The 22,397-nt window shown below is 38.6% G+C and overlaps 1 protein-coding gene and 1 long non-coding RNA gene across 2 annotated transcripts; one reads left to right on the top strand and one right to left on the bottom strand.

Annotated features, from left to right (window-relative positions):
- Window positions 1–690: 690 nt before the first annotated feature.
- stk35 (serine/threonine kinase 35) lies at window positions 691–18,696 on the top strand. Its single transcript, XM_058764040.1, has 3 exons — window positions 691–1,407; window positions 5,089–5,847; window positions 18,129–18,696. The coding sequence occupies exons 1-2, from the start codon at window positions 888–890 to the stop codon at window positions 5,805–5,807; spliced, it is 1,239 nt and encodes a 412-aa protein (XP_058620023.1). The 5' UTR covers window positions 691–887; the 3' UTR covers window positions 5,808–5,847; window positions 18,129–18,696.
- On the bottom strand, window positions 18,126–20,945 carry LOC131532413 (uncharacterized). Its single transcript, XR_009268892.1, has 2 exons — window positions 19,700–20,945; window positions 18,126–19,597 (listed from the first exon to the last, which is right to left on the bottom strand). It is a non-coding gene; the product is annotated as an uncharacterized LOC131532413 (long non-coding RNA).
- Between the last annotated feature and the right edge of the window lie 1,452 nt (window positions 20,946–22,397).

Raw genomic sequence — 22,397 nt, 5'->3', positions numbered from 1 at the left:
GTTGTCAGAAAACTTATGTGACCGTGGACCACAAAACCAGACATAAGGGAGAATGTTTTTGAAACTGAGATTTAAAATACATCTTCTGAAAACTGAATAAATAAGCTTTCCATTGTTAGGATATCACAATATTTGGCTGAGATACAACTATTTGAAGATCTGGAAGCTGAGGGTTTCCAAAAAAATCTAAATATTTTGAAAATCGCCTTTAAAGTTGTCCAGATGAAGTTCTTAGCCATGCATATTAGGCTACTAAACCAAAAGTGTTCTTATATTTACGGTGGGAAATGTACAAAATATCTTCATGGAACATGATCTTTACTTAATATCCTAATGATTTGTGGCATAAAAGAAAAATCGATCATTTTGACCCATACAGTGTATTTTTGGCTACTGTTACAATATACCTGTGTTACATGACTGTATTTGTGGTCCAGGTTCACACTTGGCTCGTGCATGATGGAAGGATTAACTTCTTACGAAATTTATAAATATTGGGGGGGGGAGAGATGGAAAAAAACCCCACCCTAAATATTATTACATTTTGTATTCGTATATTTAAATACACATTGTGCGAATAAATCGCTTAAATGGTGTTTAAACTAGGGAAAAAAGCTTAAAAATAGGTCGCATTTGTGACACGCCTCCCCCGTCTTATGAATGAAATGGAACAGGCCGCTGTTGCCACGCCCCCTCCGCGCTCTCTCCAGTTGATGTTATTATTGTTTATGTCAGTCAGATACGTTTGATGGAGGAAGTGACAAAAAACACCCAAACAAACCTGTCGAGTTTCCCCAAAAGCGACAACTCCCGCAGCTTTTCAGGGACGTTATGAAAAATAGGATTATTGCCCCGAAACATATGTTAACACAGGGGGTAATAAACTCATGGAGCTGCGCAACGGCACACAGGGGAGATTAACGCGCCTCCGGCGGAGCTGCAAGCGAGCCAAGCCGCCTAGCGCCAGCATGAGACGGGATGCCAGTAAAGTTCTGCGCCCGCTGCCTGTGGAGACCAACGAGGATGATGAGGAGCTCATGGAGGAGGAGGACTGTTTCTCCACGGGATTCCTCAAGCGTGACAGTCTCCATCCCGCGATGTTCCTCAAGACGCCCAGGTATAGCTTGATCCGGGAGGTGGGTCGCGGGAGCTACGGTGTGGTGTACGAGGCCATCGCCCGCAGGTCCGGAGCTCGGTTGGCGGTGAAGAAGCTCCGCTGCGACGCGCCAGAGAAAGTGGAGCTGGCGCTGGCGGAGTTCTGGGCCCTGGCGAGCCTGGAGAAGAAGCACGAGAATGTGGTGCAACTGGAGGAGTGCGTGCTGCAAAAAAACGGGATGGCACAGAAAATGAGCCATGGGAACAAACGAAACAAGCAGTATTTGAGATTAGTGGAAACTTCACTCAAAGGTAAAGAACCGTAGAGCGTTTGCATTGAACGCATAAGTTATGATGTGAACTGATATTGATCGATATCTGATTTATTTTTCTGTGTCAAAGTGGATTGTTTTGTGTTGTAGTACGTATGCATTCTGAGATGCATAAAAAGCAATGCAACTTTGTAAACATGATAAATTGCACGATTTTAATGTAACGCATGCATGTTATTGTGCATCTTAAATGCATGTCATTAAACGTGCACTAAGTAGGAAGAGAAGGCTTTCTGTGCGTGAGGGAACATCATGTTCTAGCGCCCATCATGCATTAACCCCTTCACTCCCATATAGGCCAGTTTGGATGTTCACCTCTGCTAGTCTTTGTTTGCAGTTTTTAAAGTTTGAGTCACTTTTTCCAGTAGATTTAATAATATTGTCATTTTCGTGTCATTTGTTGGCTTGTTGTTAAAATCAGATTAGATTAAACTCTACTGTCATTGAGCAGAATACAAGTACTTTTGAAGACATTTTTAAGTCATTGCAATCTCAGAAGTTCAATTTGAGCTCATTAGGTGTTTAAGAGTGGTGCATAACTTCAAAATGGAAATTGGAAATATAAATTTTTATTGGTTGTTAAAATTGGATTACTTTGTATTGTAGTAGGCCTGGAAATCATATTTTTTTCTGCTATTTCCATGCACATGTGAACCCTGAATATAGTTTTGACATGAATTATTTACACATACTGCAGTCTGACATGCCGTACTCAATCAAAAATGGTTTTAAATGGGATTTGTGAATATATTCACAAAAAAGAAATATATTCACACAATGTGTATAATTTTTCAAATGGCACGTTGGCATTTTGTGGTTTGTTGTGTAGAGGTTGCGTGTTTGTGGTGTCGTGTGAGTGCTATATTTGTGGTTGTGCTCAGCAGTAGCAGGATCTATTTTGTGCTGACTGCTGTTATGTAAGTGTCACCATTTAGTGGCCTCGGCCACAATGGAAAAACTAATCCACACGCGACAGGCTTGTTTAGAAATGATTCGAATATAAATGTTTTTGCTGATGCATTTTGGGTTGTTTAATGTTGTTCTACAAATATATGTTTGTATGAGTTTGGGAATTTCAGAATTTCAGGCCAGTTTTTTGTGTTTGTGATCAGTAGGTCATTTGGCTAATAAACACAAACACCACTTAGTTTTTCACAAGAATTCCTTTTTTTATTGCCAGCCAAACTCTTTGACCTAAAATATTTCTTCTTGATCACTGTTTGCAATTTGAGTCACTTTTGCTTTATTTTTCTAGTAGATTTATTAATATACTGTCATTGTGCAGAGTTGATGTACAGACATTTACAGGATCAAGATTCATTTTTAAATCATTGCATCAAAAAAACAACAAAAAAAATGTTACAGGGTGGTGCATTAACTCTGCAGTATGAAATGTCCAAATTTTTCCATGAATTTGTAAGATTTTGTTTATTACAGACCAGTCATTCTGCATTTGTGACCTGTAATCATACAGTAGGTCATTTTTGCCAGTAAACATATTTACAGCTCACTACTTTGCCAGTCAAACCCCTTTAACCTAAAATATTTACTTGAAGTACCCCCTGAAAGTTTATAATATTTTAATAATTTTACAACACATTCACATGTTCAGAGTTCATTAAGGATTAATTTTTTAGTCATTGCAAAAAACAAAAAAACAACAACAATTTTAGCAACAATTTTAGCAAATATTTATTTTTATAGAGTGGTACATAAATAGAAAAATATAAATTGGCAATGATTTTTAAAAGATTTTATTACTTCATATAATTTTTTTTTTTTTTTTGAGTCCTGGAAATTGTCATTTTTAAAATTCCCCAAAATGTCGATGGTCATGTGAACCCTGAACATAGTTTTGACATGAAGTATTGCATTTTTTAAAGATTTAATTTTTATAACAGAACAAACTAATTAAAGTATTTATTGATTTGTAATTGTTTTATTTTGATCGTTTGTTTTTATTTAAAATAAATAAATAATTTAAATTATTTATTACCTTTTCTTCAGTTCTCTGGGGCTTTTTTGTCCATGCTTTTTGTTAATGCTTCCTAATACAATTGTAATTTTTCCTGTGGGTTTTTAATTTTTGTCTTAAATGTATATGGCGACAAATGTCAAAATGTTTAATAACCCCAGTTGGAAGTTTGCAGCTTCATGACCTACATATGCTTTTTTTAGGATTATGGGAGATGCGCGTTCCCTAGTGTTTATACGTTTTTACAGCATTTGTATGGGTCAGAGTCCACCTGTTCTCCATGCATTTTCCTAACTCTTGTTTCCTGAAGTTAAGCTATGTTCGTTATCACAGAACGCAGACAGATTATCAGGGTTTACTCTCATACAGTGCTCTTTGGAAAGCCTCCAAACGTGCCGCTCAGCGGAAATCTGTGTTCAGCTAAAGTCTGATGTGTTTGGTGTTTTGATAGCCTGTCTGAGTTGGCTAAACCAACACTTTAGTTCTAAGGCTCAGAGTATGAACAGTAAAGCTGCTGTAGTTTGAACAGGACTGGGTTTAATCAAACACAACCATGTCTGCTTGTTAATGAGTCCGAAACAGCGGCTTATCAGTTATATAGTTATAGCCATTTCATCTGACTCAGCACAAATAACTCAATGAAGCACATGAGAAGATTATGGAGTGGGTTTGATCTGCCACCAGTGGTTTACACTAACCTCAAATGCTAGTTCTAACTAGGGTTATTAAAGTTAATTAAGAATAAAGCCATAAAAAAATCATTACTTGAAATAAACTACAATATATATATATATTTCAAATTTAACTGTCCTACTTGCCAAGGCAGCATTACTCACTTTTATTTAGTTTAACTTGATATACTAAAATAACTAAAACTGAAATAAAAATAAAAAATACAAATTACACAGACATAAAAAAAAAAAAAAAAACTAATTGAGATATAAAAACACACAACACAATTACTAAAACTTTAAGTAAAATTAAAAGGAATAAGGATAATATAAAAAATGTAATCAAAATACAGTAATAAATAATAAAATAGTTAAATATAAAAATAAATAAAAATATACTTAATAAAAACTATAGTACAGTGATATTAAAATAACACTGGTTCTGACATTTTCCTTTTAACAAAAATGGATCAATTGGAAAACATTGTTGTCCTCCGATATAAAAAAAATATAATAAAAATAAGTAATAAGTTGGGTTTTTACATTTAAAAAAGCCAAGAGTACCAAAAAATAAAACATATTAGATGCTATATGTTGGATGCTATTATTAACCATATTTATTTTTTTATACACATTTCTAATCTTATTTTAAATGATAAATTGGTGCACATTATTGTCTTTGTAATCTTTGTTCCGTCTCGGAAACTGCTTTCAATTTTGACTAACATAATAATTGACTGACTGATAATAATCAGAAATGTTTCTTGAGCAACAAATCAGCATATTAAAATGATTTCTGAAGGATGATGTGACACTGAAGACTGGAGTAATGATGCTGAAAATTCAGCTTTGATCGCAGGAATAAATTACATTTTACAATATATTCAAATGGAAAACAGTTATTTTAAATTGTAATTATATTTCACAATATTACTGATTTTACTGCATTTTTAATCAAATAAATGCAGCCTTGGTGAGCAGAAGAGTCGCTAACCACATTCTACTATCATTTCAGGTGAACGTATCTTGGGTTACCCAGAGGAACCATGTTATCTTTGGTTTGTTATGGAGTTCTGCGACGGCGGTGACCTCAACCAGTATATCCTCTCGCGGCGGCCTGATCCTCGGACCAACCGTAGTTTCATGAAGCAGATGACCAGCGCTGTGGCCTTCCTCCATAAAAACAACATCGTTCACCGGGACCTCAAACCAGACAACATTCTCATCTCGCAGAAATCCGGCGATCCAGTCATCAAGGTCGCCGACTTCGGCCTCAGCAAGGTTTGTGCGGGACTCAGCTGCATGGAGAGCGAAGGCAACAACCAGGTGAACAAAAACATGGTGAACATTAACAAATTCTGGCTGTCGTCAGCGTGTGGCTCCGACTTCTACATGGCGCCGGAGGTGTGGGAGGGCCACTACACCGCCAAAGCAGACATTTTCGCACTCGGCATCATCATTTGGGCCATGATCGAGCGGATCACTTTCATCGACGCCGAGTCCAAGCGAGAGCTCCTCGGCACGTACATCCGCCAGGGGACCGAGATCGTCCCGGTGGGCGAGGCCCTGCTGGAGAACCCAAAGATGGTCCTGAACATCCCACAGAAGACGCGGAGCATCATGTCTGAAGGCATCAAGCGGCTTCTGCAGGACATGTTGGCGGTCAACCCGCAGGACCGGCCTGACGCATCTCAGTTGGAGGTTAGAATGGACCAAGTCACATGTGCGGCGTAAGCTGAACCCATTGGCCGAAACGAGCACGCAAATTTTTCAGGTGGGTTGCAATTTCTTGGTTTCTTTTAGATGCTGTATTCACCATTTTTGTTCACCTCAGACCAAAATCTTCAAGAGTAGCAGTCAAGAGTGCAGTTTAGATCAGAGTTCGCTTTAACTGAAAATACTCCGTCATTGACAGAATTTTTTTTAGCAGTGACGGAAAAATCTGAAGGCCGTCCGTCACTTTGACAGATTACACTGAGGGTGATCTTTTGTAATTTGTAACTGTAATTCTCACCCCTGTCCAGTCGGTGGCGAGTGCGCTAAAGTGAGGCAGCAGAGCGTGGGAACATCAGCTCCAGAACAAAAATAAAACTGTCATGAGTCTTTTGCTATGTGTTTGATTACACACAGGCGAGTACCCACTAGTAAAGAGAAAGCTCTTTGCGCTGCCGCTTCGCTTGATCTGAGATGTCTACAGCGATCTATCAAGCCACATTAAAGAGCGCCAAAACGGTTTATATTTCTTGAATATCCTAAATCTGAGACTTTGTTTAATATCAAAAGTATCAACGCACAAAACGTAGCCTATTGTGATTTACTGAATGAGAACAGCATTGATTGGACTTAAGAATTGATATTGGCTCATAAAAATGAGAATTTTATTAAAAATTTTATTAAAAATTTTTTGTTTTACCCATCCATAGCATATTTTGTTGTTTTTAGTGGCCTCTATTGTCACTGCTGTGTGCGGTGTTGAACATCTCTGTTCACCCGTTCTCTTCATAAATAAATAAATGCATAAGCCTTTATGATCGTCCTGTAGCTTCATTATTAAAAATGAAAATGTGAACAAAAATACTAGCAATTAAATGTGTTGTTATAATTAAAATATGAAAATTAAAATGGCAGGTAATAATAGATTATGACTGAATTTTTATGACCCTGTCCGTCAAAACGTTAAAGTCTAACGCAACCTCTGGTTTAGATCCAATAATACATTAAAACAAGTCCTCTTGGGTTGTTGAAATGCATTAAGCATATACAGTGCTGATGTGATGATATATTCTCATATATATATATAGTAATTTCATGTCAAATCAAACAAATTTCAGAAACTTCCCTGACTCATATTTTTAGTTTTGCTAATATTTTTTCTGAAGACAAACATGAATAGTGATAAAAGCCAACATATTTAATGTCATAGATGTATATTTACTAGAGTAATCCACTATTTTGTAGAGAAACACCAAAATGACAAATTTCACCTGCGATTTGGAAACAAATTACATTGGGAAAAACTTTAGAAAGATGGCAGAATCATTATTTTATATTTACACAGAGATCGGTAGGTCTATTAGTAAAATTAGTTTACTTTATCAATCTTTGTTGCATTATATGCCAATGGTGATGGTTCAAAAATGGGGAAAAAGCACTTTTTAAGTTTTATTTTATTTTTTTTACACCAAAGTTTGCATGGCTGTAACTCACAAAGTATTAAATATATCTTAATATCCTTTTAGATTTTGCTTTTTAACAAACTTTTATTTTGGTATCCTTATTTTTAAGGTCCTATATGGTTCAGTTCCAGAGATATTGGCATCTCAATATGGCTCTAAGAGTAAATTGTTCAATTGTACACGTATTCATTGGTCAAAAACCAAATGTGGGTCACATTGCATACAGTTGATACTTATTGTATTTAAAGAGGAATATCTGAAGAACAAATAATATTGAAACTAGAAATGTATCTTGTTTCTCTCTATCAAAACAATTGCATAGAAAAATAGGTCCACAAATTATGTCATGTCTTCAGCACTCTATTGGCAGCCTTTAGTTCCGTAAATTTATTTATGTGTTAAAGTACTCTAAGGTGCCAAATTGATTTGAATCCAAGCTAGGCCGATCTTGAATTCTGATGATGAGTTCTTCTACTATTCAAGAATTTCTCATCGTTCCTGCTGCTTTGTATTTCTCGGATCAAACGCATGTATTTGGCCTCAGGGGCAGCATGTACCCTGCGAGGCCGCCGTGCCCTACCCATCGCTCAACTCACAGGCCTGTTTAGTTTTCTGACGCCACACCCTGAGCTCCATGAGTGATCTGATTAACAAGATCCGACACCTTTTTAGCAGCAGAGTGCACTCAGCCAGAGGCGATAGCGTCAGAGTTTAATACACGACATACTCCCAACCAGGTGCTGCATGTTTTGGCTAGGAACCAAAGGTTATACAACATCAGTTTATTGCATTCTTTTATGGGTTTTGCATTGGATGGGATTCAACTGAATAGGCCACGGGAAATTAATTGCATTTTAGAAGCTACTTTAGCTTTTGTATGTAAATAATACTGAAGCTCTGTTTATACAGGTTTAATTTAACACTTTTTTTAAGTAAATATATTCACACTTTTATATTTCACACAGTAATTCACGCCACGATGATATAAATATAATCTGTAATATTATGTAAATGTTTCATATTAATAATATTTAATTTCACCATTTTTATAATGTGTTTTATATATATATATATATATATGTATTTATTTATTTATTTTTCATGTTGTAATATTATAAATTTGCTAAATCAGTAATAATTAGTATCAGTAAATCTGTAAAATAATTTTGGTAAATCAGCAATATTTACGCTTCAGTATTAATTATAGCTGTATGTTTGTCCTCTTATTAAAATTTAGGGCTGTCAGACATTTATACATTTTAATTAAATTAAATAATATATGAATATTTTGATTAATCAAAATGTAGTATCCATATATATCATGGTTTTTAAAATATTTATATTTTATAATATTTCAATATTTTTTATTTAAAGTTTAAATATATTTAAATAAAACAAAATATAATACATTATTGTGGCAAGTAATTCACTGAATGGACAAAGTGCCACTCTAAGTCTATATATATATATATTGTGACGGAGGAGCCAACGACAGACACAGTGGGTGTGGCGTCAGGCCTCGGAGAGGCTTTTATTAACAAAATAAAGTGTCCAGGGAAGAAGTGTCCAAAATAAACAGGGGGTCTGGTGTCCTCGTGGTGCTGCGGGGCTTGTGCAGAGGGCAGTGTTCCAAGGAAGGGTCAGGAAGGCGGAGTCCGGCGGCCGCCTGGCGCTCCCACTCGGGTCAGGCGCGAGGCGGCGGCTTCATCACAGCGGCGGCTCTTACCGTCGTCCACGGCCTTTGGCAGGACTTATGCGGCCCGACATCCTGGTCCGGCGGCCGTGTCTGGTGCGGCTTTCGTCCGGACCGCGGGTTCGGCAGCTCACGTCTTCGGTGGCGCGATGTCCCTCGCACCCTTCCTGGACCCACGAGGTCACCAGCGTGCATGCGGGGAAGAGACCGGTCTCTCGAGGAGGCGCTGGGCATTTAACAGCGGTGATGAGGCTTCATTCAGTCCAGCTGTGCCTCATCACCGCCGCCAGCCAGCGTTGATCCGCCCCTCCTCTCATCCACCCACTCCAGTCGGGAGCCTGGTGAAGGCGGCGAATAAGGGGCGGGGTGGTGATGATAATGAGGGGAGGGCCACTGATCCGTCACATTCCCCAGCGACATCCCATCATCGGTCGCCGCCGCAGGAGTGCTACCTTCCTCAACCAGGCTCCATACGGTCGGAGTGGGCGGGGCAGGATTCCTCTCGGCGATCCTCCCTCTCGCACCCTTCCTGGACCCACGAGGTCACCAGCGTGCATGCGGGGAAGAGACCGGTCTCTCGAGGAGGCGCTGGGCATTTAACAGCGGCGGTGATGAGGCTTCATTCAGTCAGCTGTGCCTCATCACACGCCGCCAGCCAGCGTTGATCCGCCCCTCCTCTCATCCACCCACTCCAGTCGGGAGCCTGGTGAAGGCGGCGAATAAGGGACGGGGTGGTGATGATAATGAGGGGAGGGCCACTGATCCGTCACATTATATATATATATTGACTCCTTATGTTGCGAAACCAGGTGCTTCATGTTTTGGGTATAAGAACCAATTGTTATACAACATCAGTAATACAGGAATGGCGTTCCGCAGAGTTTATTGCATTCTTTTAAGGATTTTGCATTGGATGAGATTCAACTGAAAAGGCCAGAGGAAATTAAATGTATTTTAGAAGCGGCTTTATAGCACAATTTTAATCAAAACTCGCTGGGTTGGTGTCCCGAGGCGAGAACATACAAAAACAATGACTCGCTCAGACTAGCACGCATCTCCAGTGAAATGCAGTGACGGCGGCTTATTTGATGTCAGATGGGTTGAGCGTCGTGTGCACGGGCCGTATATACGTGACTCATGCGTCATTCTTTCAGCGAGCATATAGAGCAGTTATGCAACCCGCCTGGGTCCAAACCCTCCCTCCTCTCCCGGACGGCCTGAATGGAAGCAGCCATCCGTCAAAACAAGCTGGCTGGGAGTGAGCCGCGAGTCTGGCTGTTTGTCTCACAGGGGGCGTTTTAGGGGGTATTTTTGCGTATTGACACCCCGAGCGCTTTTCGTTCCCTTAGACTTTTAGCCTGGGACGAGGAGCTGATTGCAGCTGTGCCCAGAAGCCCTCCCTGACCCCACACAACAGCCTGTGAGACTCTTGAGTTGTCTCTGCTCACGTTCAGAACATTTTGTTCTTTGCCTGCCAGCCTGCAGCACCTCAATTGCTACTGTTTATATACTGCATATGCTGCATCTGTGTTACTGAGTACAGTACTCACATCGGAGGATCATAAATGTGCTGAATCGTTTAAATCTACAAATAAAATAAAAACATTTGAAATATAGCACTAATGATATTGTTTCTCCTTTTTTAATAAAATAATCACACTTTCAGTAATTTACACCACAAGAATGAAAATACATATTATGTGTAAGAGTATGTCAATTATATTCCTCCTTATCAATAATAATGTTTTATAATGTTTCCTAATTGTGTAATTAATTTGATCTATTTTAACTTTCATTTTAATACTTTGTTTGTTTATTTATATATTTTAGCGTTATTCTTAATACTTTTATTTTTAATATTTTTATTTATTTTTTACACCAAAGTTTGCATGGCTGTAACTCACAAAGTGCCACTCTAAGTCTATATATATATATATTGTGACGGAGGAGCCAACGACAGACACAGTGGGTGTGGCGTCAGGCCTCGGAGAGGCTTTTATTAACAAAATAAAGTGTCCAGGGAAGAAGTGTCCAAAATAAACAGGGGGTCTGGTGTCCTCGTGGTGCTGCGGGGCTTGTGCAGAGGGCAGTGTTCCAAGGAAGGGTCAGGAAGGCGGAGTCCGGCGGCCGCCTGGCGCTCCCACTCGGGTCAGGCGCGGGCGGCGGCTTCATCACAGCGGCGGCTCTTACGTCGTCCACGGCCTTTGGCAGGACTTATGCGGCCCGACATCCTGGTCCGGCGGCCGTGTCTGGTGCGGCTTTCGTCCGGACCGCGGGTTCGGCAGCTCACGTCTTCGGTGGCGCGATGTCCCTCGCACCCTTCCTGGACCCACGAGGTCACCAGCGTGCATGCGGGGAAGAGACCGGTCTCTCGAGGAGGCGCTGGGCATTTAACAGCGGTGATGAGGCTTCATTCAGTCCAGCTGTGCCTCATCACCGCCGCCAGCCAGCGTTGATCCGCCCCTCCTCTCATCCACCCACTCCAGTCGGGAGCCTGGTGAAGGCGGCGAATAAGGGGCGGGGTGGTGATGATAATGAGGGGAGGGCCACTGATCCGTCACATTCCCCAGCGACATCCCATCATCGGTCGCCGCCGCAGGAGTGCTACCTTCCTCAACCAGGCTCCATACGGTCGGAGTGGGCGGGGCAGGGATTCCTCTCGGCGATCCTCCCTCTGCGGAACAGGGACAGAGAAACCGGTATTAGTCGACAGCCTCAACCAACCACAGGGTAAGATGACAAGTGGGAAGCGTCACTTACCCCTTTGGTGGTTGGGAGGCCGTCTCCGTCGTTTCTCCGTCCCAGCGCTTCTCCACGAACTTCTGCGGGCGAGAGGGATGGCGTCTTCAGGTGTTGCCCAACTGCGCTGTCTAGGCTCCGCCTTGCCGCATTCTCCACCACTGTGACGGGAGGAGCCAGCGACAGACACAGTGGGTGTGGCGTCAGGCCTCGGAGGCTTTTATTAACAAAATAAAGTGTCCAGGGAAGAAGTGTCCAAAATAAACAGGGGGTCTGGTGTCCTCGTGGTGCTGCGGGGCTTGTGCAGGAGGCAGTGTTCCAAGGAAGGGTCCAGGAAGGCGGAGTCCGGCGGCCGCCTGGCGCTCCCACTCGGGTCAGGCGCGGGCGGCGGCTTCATCACAGCGGCGGCTCTTACCGTCGTCCACGGCCTTTGGCAGGACTTATGCGGCCCGACATCCTGGTCCGGCGGCCGTGTCTGGTGCGGCTTTCGTCCGGACCGCGGGTTCGGCAGCTCACGTCTTCGGTGGCGCGATGTCCCTCGCACCCTTCCTGGACCCACGAGGTCACCAGCGTGCATGCGGGGAAGAGACCGGTCTCTCGAGGAGGCGCTGGGCATTTAACAGCGGTGATGAGGCTTCATTCAGTCCAGCTGTGCCTCATCACACGCCGCCAGCCAGCGTTGATCCGCCCCTCCTCTCATCCACCCACTCCAGTCGGGAGCCTGGTGAAGGCGGCGAATAAGGGACGGGGTGGTGATGATAATGAGGGGAGGGCCACTGATCCGTCACATTCCCCAGCGACATCCCATCATCGGTCGCCGCTTCCTCAACCAGGCTCCATACGGTCGGAGTGGGCGGGGCAGGGATTCCTCTCGGCGATCCTCCCTCTCGCACCGCGCGGAACAGGGACAGAGAAACCGGTATTAGTCGACAGCCTCAACCAACCACAGGGTAAGATGACAAGTGGGAAGCGTCACTTACCCCTTTGGTGGTTGGGAGGCCGTCTCCGTCGTTTCTCCGTCCCAGCGCTTCTCCACGAACTTCTGCGGGCGAGAGGGATGGCGTCTTCAGGTGTTGCCCAACTGCGCTGTCTAGGCTCCGCCTTGCCGCATTCTCCACCACTGTGACGGGAGGAGCCAGCGACAGACACAGTGGGTGTGGCGTCAGGCCTCGGAGAGGCTTTTATTAACAAAATAAAGTGTCCAGGGAAGAAGTGTCCAAAATAAACAGGGGGTCTGGTGTCCTCGTGGTGCTGCGGGGCTTGTGCAGGAGGCAGTGTTCCAAGGAAGGGTCCAGGAAGGCGGAGTCCGGCGGCCGCCTGGCGCTCCCACTCGGGTCAGGCGCGGGCGGCGGCTTCATCACAGCGGCGGCTCTTACCGTCGTCCACGGCCTTTGGCAGGACTTGCGGCCCGACATCCTGGTCCGGCGGCCGTGTCTGGTGCGGCTTTCGTCCGGACCGCGGGTTCGGCAGCTCACGTCTTCGGTGGCGCGATGTCCCTCGCACCCTTCCTGGACCCACGAGGTCACCAGCGTGCATGCGGGGAAGAGACCGGTCTCTCGAGGAGGCGCTGGGCATTTAACAGCGGTGATGAGGCTTCATTCAGTCCAGCTGTGCCTCATCACACGCCGCCAGCCAGCGTTGATCCGCCCCTCCTCTCATCCACCCACTCCAGTCGGGAGCCTGGTGAAGGCGGCGAATAAGGGGCGGGGTGGTGATGATAATGAGGGGAGGGCCACTGATCCGTCACATTATATATATATATATATATATATATATATATATTGACTCCTTATGTTGCGAAACCAGGTGCTTCATGTTTTGGGTATAAGAACCAATTGTTATACAACATCAGTAATACAGGAATGGCGTTCCCGCAGAGTTTATTGCATTCTTTTAAGGATTTTGCATTGGATGAGATTCAACTGAAAAGGCCAGAGGAAATTAAATGTATTTTAGAAGAGGCTTTATAGCACAATTTTAATCAAAACTCGCTGGGTTGGTGTCCCGAGGCGAGAACATACAAAAACAATGACTCGCTCAGACTAGCACGCATCTCCAGTGAAATGCAGTGACGGCGGCTTATTTGATGTCAGATGGGTTGAGCGTCGTGTGCACGGGCCGTATATACGTGACTCATGCGTCATTCTTTCAGCGAGCATATAGAGCAGTTATGCAACCGCCTGGGTCCAAACCCTCCCTCCTCTCCCGGACGGCCTGAATGGAAGCAGCCATCCGTCAAAACAAGCTGGCTGGGAGTGAGCCGCGAGTCTGGCTGTTTGTCTCACAGGGGCGTTTTAGGGGTATTTTGCGTATTGACACCCCGAGCGCTTTTCGTTCCCTTAGACTTTTAGCCTGGGACGAGGAGCTGATTGCAGCTGTGCCCAGAAGCCCTCCCTGACCCCACACAACAGCCTGTGAGACTCTTGAGTTGTCTCTGCTCACGTTCAGAACATTTTGTTCTTTGCCTGCCAGCCTGCAGCACCTCAATTGCTACTGTTTATATACTGCATATGCTGCATCTGTGTTACTGAGTACAGTACTCACATCGGAGGATCATAAATGTGCTGAATCGTTTAAATCTACAAATAAAATAAAAACATTTGAAATATAGCACTAATGATATTGTTTCTCCTTTTTAATAAAATAATCACACTTTCAGTAATTTACACCACAAGAATGAAAATACATATTATGTGTAAGAGTATGTCAATTATATTCCTCCTTATCAATAATAATGTTTTATAATGTTTCCTAATTGTGTAATTAATTTGATCTATTTTAACTTTCATTTTAATACTTTGTTTGTTTATTTATATATTTTAGCGTTATTCTTAATACTTTTATTTTTAATATTTTATTTTATTGAACTACTACTAATAATAATAATTAACTAGTTAACTAATTAGTTAACTAATAACTAATAATAATAATTTTAATACTATTTAATAACTTAATAACACTAATTCACACTACATTAATGAAATGTACATGTAATGTTACATTAATGTGTGATGTTTCATAATTTTATATAATTATTTTATTAATTGTTATTTATTTGTAATTTTATTATCTTTATTATTTTATTTATTTATTGTTTCATATGTAATGTTATTTTTATGATACTTTTTAATGTTTTATAATATTAATAATCTTTATTGTTTCTTTTTATTTATTTATGTATTTAATGTATTATTATTATTATTATTTAGCTTATATTATTATTAATTTATTTATTATGTTAATACCATTTATTTATATTTAAATGTATTATTTTGAAAAAAAAAATCTCTATCTAAATATTTGCAAAGTAAAGCCTTAAATGAAGATAATTCAAATACATTACATTATTGTGGCAAGTAAATCACTGAATGGATAAAGTGGTTTTAGAAGTCAGTATTCCCAGACACAACTATTTCTGTGCTCAGATCATTCACAGACACCAAATTCAAATTCAAATTCAAATTCAAGTTTATTTCTAAAGCACTGAATAAAACAACAAGGTTGACCATAGTGCTGTACAAACAGTAACACAATGAACAGGAGACAACATTTAAAAGGGATCATATCCATCTAAATGAATAATATAGCAGAGACCTTAAAACAATCATAATACATTTTAAATAAGATCAGAAAAACCATATATAACACTAGCAACCTTCGCACTTATCTTAGATCGAACGCTATCATAAAAAGGTATGTTTTTAAATGGCTCTTAAACTGACCAAGTGTCGGTACATCCCTAATATAAAGCTGCAAGCTGTTCCATAATTTAGGGGCGGCGACCGCAAACGCACGATCCCCTCTAGATTACCAATATCTGTCAGATTTTAACAGAGCATTTGTCTCTTTTCAAAGCTCATTTCTTGTTGAAGCTCATAAAAGCAAGCATTGTTTGTTTGCGTTGTGGAGATTCAGGGTCCGTTGGAAAAGCTGGGGCTGGTTTAGGAGTGTTTTCCAGGATTGTTGGGGAGGAGCGAATGTTTATAGACTGTTATGTAAGCAGGAATAACATTTAGCTGATAATTGTAGAAAAGCATGCTGTTTTTCCATTTATTTAGCACACTTTTCCGATCAGAGGCTGCTTTTTTCCTTTTAAACTGTTGTGAAAAGTCTTTTTTTTTTTTTTTTTTTGGTTTAATCTATCATATTAAGTTAATGTATAAAATTTCATTTTATTTCAAGAAAAAAAAAAAACATTTCATACTATTAAATTAAAGGCCTAATATAAGATGTGAAACTAAAAATCTGTATCAAATATATATATATATATATATATATATATATATATATATATATATATATATATATATATATATATAATTATTTGTGACATTTTAAATATTATTTTTATATATTTCTTTTTAAATTATTTATTTATTTAATTGTATTATGTTTCATACTTTTAAAACATATTTTAATGTATTTGCATTATTATTATTTTATTAATATTTTATTTATAGTTATTTTTAAAACTATTTAAGAACTATGTAATTGACACCACAATGTAGTGGGTAACATTATGTAAATGATATTCATTCATATCAATAATGGTTTAGAATGTTTCATAATTTCATGTATATATTTTTCTATTCATTTATTTTTTTAAGTAAATAATACATTTAATGCTTAATTTTTTATTTAATTATTATTTCACATTAAATTATGGGGAGTAGAAAGACTGAGGACGTAATTTCTTGTAAAATGTATAATTTTTTTATAATATATATTTTTTCAGTGTATCAACTTCTGTGTGAAAACTGTACACCGATTCTTTTCAGTGTGTCTCAGAATACAGGCTAAAGGTGTCTATTTACCCAATTTTGTTTATGTAGTCCTTTTGTGAAAAATCTCACTGTAAAGTACATTTGATCAGGTCAAACTCAGAAAAACAATTGGACAGACGGCATTATTGATTGCTTGCAGCCATAGTTGGCTGGGGATGAAATCGGATCTGATGCAGGAACAGCTTGGACGACACCATGTTGCATCAGTAAATCATCTACTGGCCAGCTGTCCGACACATGGACGTGCGATTACAAATACAACAGAACAACAAGCCATGCAGTCTGTGATTATAGTGCGCTTGAGTAGAATATCTAAATTAGAAATATCATAGTCTCCATCAGAGAAACACTCTCAGGTTTGTTCTGTGGTGAAGAAGAAGTTTCCACGTGATGTTTGGAAGGAAGCCCACATGTACTTTACCACAGCTGCTGACTCAGATCACACATCCGTCAACACCTCCATGTTATTGTGTTCAGCTCAGATATCAGCTGTCTGCTGAACCGCTGCGATCAATAACCACAGTTCACCTCTGTCTGAATTCTAAATTATGACACAATTCAAAATTATGAGATGCCAAGTAATACCAAGTCATTTTAGTCATAATTATGACTAAAAGCCACAGTTATGAGATATGAAAGTATGAAATAAAAAGCCAAAATAATGAGATGCTAAGTAATAATTATGGTCTAAAAAGTAGAAATGATCACATAAAAAGTTAAAATTATGGGATAAATATGAAAAGTCATAATTATGACATAAAAAGGTGAAATAATGAGATACTAGATGATAAATACAAGTTAAAAAATACTATTTTTGACTTAATTGAAATTATGATGCTAAGTAATAATTACAACTTGACATAAAAAGCCAAAATAGTGAGATACTAAGTAATGATTTTGGCCTAAAAAGTAGAAATTATGACATGAAAAGTTACAATGCAATTATGATAAAGGAGATAAAAGGCCACATAATTATGACATAAAAAGTCAAATTTATGAGATACCAAATAATAATTACTTGAAATAAAAGATTTTGACTGAAAGGGTTAAATTATGATAAAGTCAAAATTATGACATAAATCAAAATTGAGATGCTAAGTAATAATTACAATCTAAAAAGTCATAATTATGACAAAAAGTCATAGTTATGAGATGTGAAAGTCATAATTAAGACAAGTAGCAATTATGAGATATGGAGGTCATAATTATGACATCTTATGAGATTGTAAGTAATAATTGCAACCAAATTATGACATACAAATTTAAAATTATGAGATAGAAAGTCAATTATGAGATATAAAATGCATAATTGTGAGATAAAAATATGAAATTGTGTGATTACTAAATAATACTTGCAAACAATTTGGTACATTTATTAAGTTGAAGTTATGGGATACTATGAAATAATTGCACCCTAAAAAGTCATAGTTATTAGATAAAGTCAAAATTATGACATTACATGACATTAAACTATTCCGACTTTTTATCTCCTAATTTCTACTTTTTCTGTCATAATTTAGGTTTTTTGTGTTAGAATTATGACTTGGTATGCCATAATTTCATTTTTGTTTTTTCATCATAATTTCATTCACCAAAGCAGGTTTGATATTTGATGAAAATGAGAGTATGGTTGAGTAACCGTTTTGTTTTTCTCTCTCTACAGGTTTGCCCAGCGATGGAAATGAAAAGGGACAGCGGATCCAGGAACTGTGAATTTCATTTTGTGACCGTTTCCAAAAAGCAGAAGTGAAATTAAATGACTTGATATCTATATTTAAACCCCCTCACAAGGAAATGCTATTTTATTAACACGCTCATTTTCTACTCCAGATCCTCATGCAAGTCTTCCAAACTGACCGTGCGTTTTCCTGCTCAGATCTCACCAGCAATGTTTTCACGTCCCTCTCGTGCTCTGCTGTGATTGTGCTGTTGTTTTGGACCAGATTTAGACACACACGTTGCACTATGTCCTCAAACAAACATATCCCGTCTGCACCTCTGTGAAAACTACCTAACGTTTACCAGACAGTACAGATGTAAATAGTTAGATGTTCGTAATGCAGCACTAGGATCGAGCGAATGTTGTTCAATGCTCTAAAATATTCACAGAACAACAGAGAAGGAAGTTATTATAAAACTCACAATCACATACTGTGAACGATATAATGTGAATGACTGGGTGCATAGTGACCCGTCTCTCCTGTAGGTGTGAATGTTTCTGACCCTAAAAACAGCACCTCTTTAAAAAAAAAAAAAAAACACACACACACCCTTTGTGCCTTATTTTTACATTTTTAGAAAGTGTTTGGATTGGTTCTCATTTTAAATTTAAATTTTTTTTTATTTGAAATGTCACCATTTTGGTTTAAGATTACAGTTCTCTCAAGCATTATATATATATATATATATATTTATAATATTCCTTTGACAAGATCCTGTGATGCATTTACAAGTTTTGTCAAATAACTTAATTTTCTTTAGTCCAAATCATCCCATTTTTAGCCACTTTGTCTAGATATAGATCGGGTATAAACAAAAAGCAGACTATTATTTGCACCAATGCCGTTGAACAGGAGATTATTTGATTTTCTATGCAGGCTCGACTGTTGACGTTGTGTAAATATTAATTTGGTGAGGGATCAAATGAGTTTTGTTGTCGTTAGCCTTGGTTTTCATCTGACTTCACATTGTTGTAGCAAAATGTCTGATTTCCTTTTGGCTCTTCACATCAAAAAAAGCTTTAAAACGGGCGTTACATTCACATTGTCTGGAGTGTTTTGGTTCGGTTGGAATGGACCAGTTTGAATTGTTTGAAATGTAGCGCCTCACATCGTGTGATTCCAAACGGAATGTTGCATGATTCTGTTTCTATGGGTGCCGTTGAGTCACTGTAGCTTGAATTCTCTTCAGTTCTGTTTGACCCAAACACACTACCACATACTTTAGAGCTCTGCCAGATCTCAGATACAGACCTTTGTGAAAAAAAATGTCTTCAGTATTTGCTTTAAATTTAAAGATGCATGTTAATTGTACTCACATTCAAGGTTGAAAGAATAGTTTTGCCGAAAATGTACTCACTTTCAGGCCATCCAAGATATAGATGAGTTTGTTTCTTCATCTAGCATTGCATCACTCTCTCAGCAGTAGATCTTCTGCAGTGAATGGGTGCCGTCAGACTGGAGTGGTGTGGATTATTGTGATGTTTTTATCAGCTGTTTGGACTCTCATTCTGACGGCACCCATTCACTGCAGAGCATTTCTCCAAATCTGTTCCCATGAAGAAACAAGCTCATCTACTGTACATCTGGAAAGGTCGATTTTTAAGGTGAACTACTTAAAATACCTACATAAAAGGTCGCAATTAGAAGCTAGTCACTATTTTTTCCTGTGAACTGGACATTTGTACCAGGTAAAGCCAGCGAGAAATAGTTTTCCTTCTGTTAGTTAGAAATCATTTCTATTCAGTGTTTTGGTTTACATACTCAGTGTTTCTACCTCACTTTTCCTCACTATCGTGCGTCGCATTTAGTTCGAACTTATGCCGTTCGCATCTTTTCAGTGGCAGTACTTTTATCCGTAGCATCTCAAACAGACTTTGCATTTCACTGTTATGTTGGTTTTTGTATTAACAAGTTGCAGAGCAATCTTCATTTATTATAGTAAAAGTAAATGTCTTTGCATTTATCGCACGTGATCTCTTTATTGATGGATATAGTTCCTGATATACCTCCTCTTTAGTGTTTCTTCAGGTTTCTTCACGAGGGAACTTCTAGTTGTTCTTTTAACAAGACAAAATCCATAGGAAGTTGATGTTTTTCAAAGAACGTTCGAGGTCTGAAGTTGTTAGGATTCTACCAAAAAACCTCATCGACTCGCAGTAACGTCATGTTTCTTGTCCCTCAGGTGTTCACTGAAAAATGTTTGCAGGTCAAACAAACGCGGCGACCGTTTAACAGTCCATTTTCTCTCAGAATACTAACCTAACCAGAGATACGCACATTGACTAATCACTACAGACACAGAAACCAAACTCTTATCTTTCTACTGAATTGTTTTCTTTCTGTCCGACTTTCACAGATTATTTTGAGATTACAGAGGTTTTATATTGTACAAATGTCTTCTTGTTAATATTGAACTGGGTTTGGTTTATGATGCTATGAGCCATTTGATGTTTTTGCAAAGCAATCTTTCTTAAATGTATGTAGCCTCTTGTTTTGTTGAAATAAAGAAATAGAAGTAAATATTGTTGTCTTGATTGTTGTGTATTATGAGGTTTTGCTTTATTGTCGCAGTTATGTCTTTTTATTCTATAATGACTAATTTGAGTTGACTTTATTTCTACTTTAATTAGACTTATCTGACAATTATTATATTTGTTTGTCATACTTTCTACATTTTATGCTGTAATTATGACTTTTTATCTCCTAATTTCTATGCAATTACCACTTTTATTAATCTCATAAGGACGATCATAATTTTGACTGTTTATCTGTATAGTTCTAATTTTTATTTGGCTTTTTAATCTGATATTTATTACTTCATATGTCATAATTTCTGCTTTTATCTTCTAATTTCTATTTATGTTATAATTACGACTTTTTATCTCATTAGGACTATCATAATTTTGCCTGTTGATCTATATTTCAAATTTTTATTTGACTTCTTATCTCATAATTATGACTTCATATACAGTATCATAATTTTTTACTTTTTATCGCCTAATTGCTATTTATATCACAATTTTGACTTTTATCGATTGTCATAATTTGACTTTTTAACTCTATTTCTGCATTTTATTTGACTTTTTATCTATTTTTGTTGTAATTTTAAGTTTTTATATAATTGACTTAATGTCATTAATTTTTTACTTTTTATCTCCTAATTTTATCTCCTCCTGCTTTTCATGATATAATTTCAATTTTGTCATAATTTTGAATTTTTATGTCCTAAATTCTACTTTTATGTCAGAATTTCGAATTTGTGTATCATAATATCATAATTTTAATCTCCTAATTTCTGCTTTTTCCCATTTGGTCTGCTTTTTATGTCATAACTTTGACTTTTGATCTCCTTTTCTACTTTTTGCCATAATTTAGACTTTTTACCTCAGTTATGGCTGTCGTAATTTTGACTTTTTTTATCTTTTTAATTTCTACTGTTTGTATCTCCCAATTTCTAATTTATTTCAGTCATTATTTTACATTTTCATGTTACTGTGATGATTTTGAACTTAATTTATGAAATAAATATTTCTATCTTGATTATTGTCAGTTTTGCTGTGTTAGGCCTGCTATTGCTTCACAATGTTAGCCATAATTATAATTACCCATTTGGTCACGTTTGGCACATTCGAAAATATAATCACTTTTAAAATTGCTGTTGGATTTAAGGTTGGCTTGACTTCTCATAAACATGTCACAGGAGATGTGTCAAACTTCCCAGCCTTTGTTTTTCACCGTTGGCCTGTATAAACACGTCTAATCACCAACGCAAATACTTGCACAGCATGCCGTGAGTTTGCGGTGAGCTCCTGTTGAAGACGTGACTGACTGAGACACCGTGACAGTGTCCTCACGTAACGATCACAGGACATGAGCAGAGTGAAAGGTGCTGTTTAAGGGTCTGTTAAAGGAGGTCAGTAGTGCTCGATGGATCATAATCTATTGTAATCAGTTTTGCGGTGACGGCTCAAGCACATGTAAACGCATTAGAGGTCAGTCGTGTAATGAAGTCGAGCATTCGTCCTTTAGCATTCATAACAGTTATTCAGCTGCTGCAGGTACTGCCTCAACTATACTGTAATGGTTTTTATTTATTTATTGTCAGAATACAACATTTTGGATGCTTTTTGGCAACATAATGCCACAGTTATGGAATGTTAACCAATTCTGCAATGAGAAGGAAAGAAAGAAACATACAAAAAACCCTAACA

Source organism: Onychostoma macrolepis, chromosome 23 (genome assembly GCF_012432095.1).
Source record: "Onychostoma macrolepis isolate SWU-2019 chromosome 23, ASM1243209v1, whole genome shotgun sequence".
NCBI lineage: Eukaryota > Metazoa > Chordata > Actinopteri > Cypriniformes > Cyprinidae > Onychostoma > Onychostoma macrolepis.
The sequence above is the reverse complement of the archived record's forward strand: the minus strand, read 5'-3'. Positions and strand labels throughout refer to the sequence as shown.

What these genes read in the sequence shown, in the direction of transcription:
- stk35 (XM_058764040.1), top strand. Translation starts at nt 888, where the DNA reads ATGGAGCTGCGCAACGGCACACAGGGGAGATTAACGCGCCTCCGGCGG. An exon ending in AGTGGAAACTTCACTCAAAG is followed by an intron (nt 1,408 to 5,088) that starts GTAAAGAACCGT and finishes CTATCATTTCAG; the next exon opens with GTGAACGTATCTTGGGTTAC.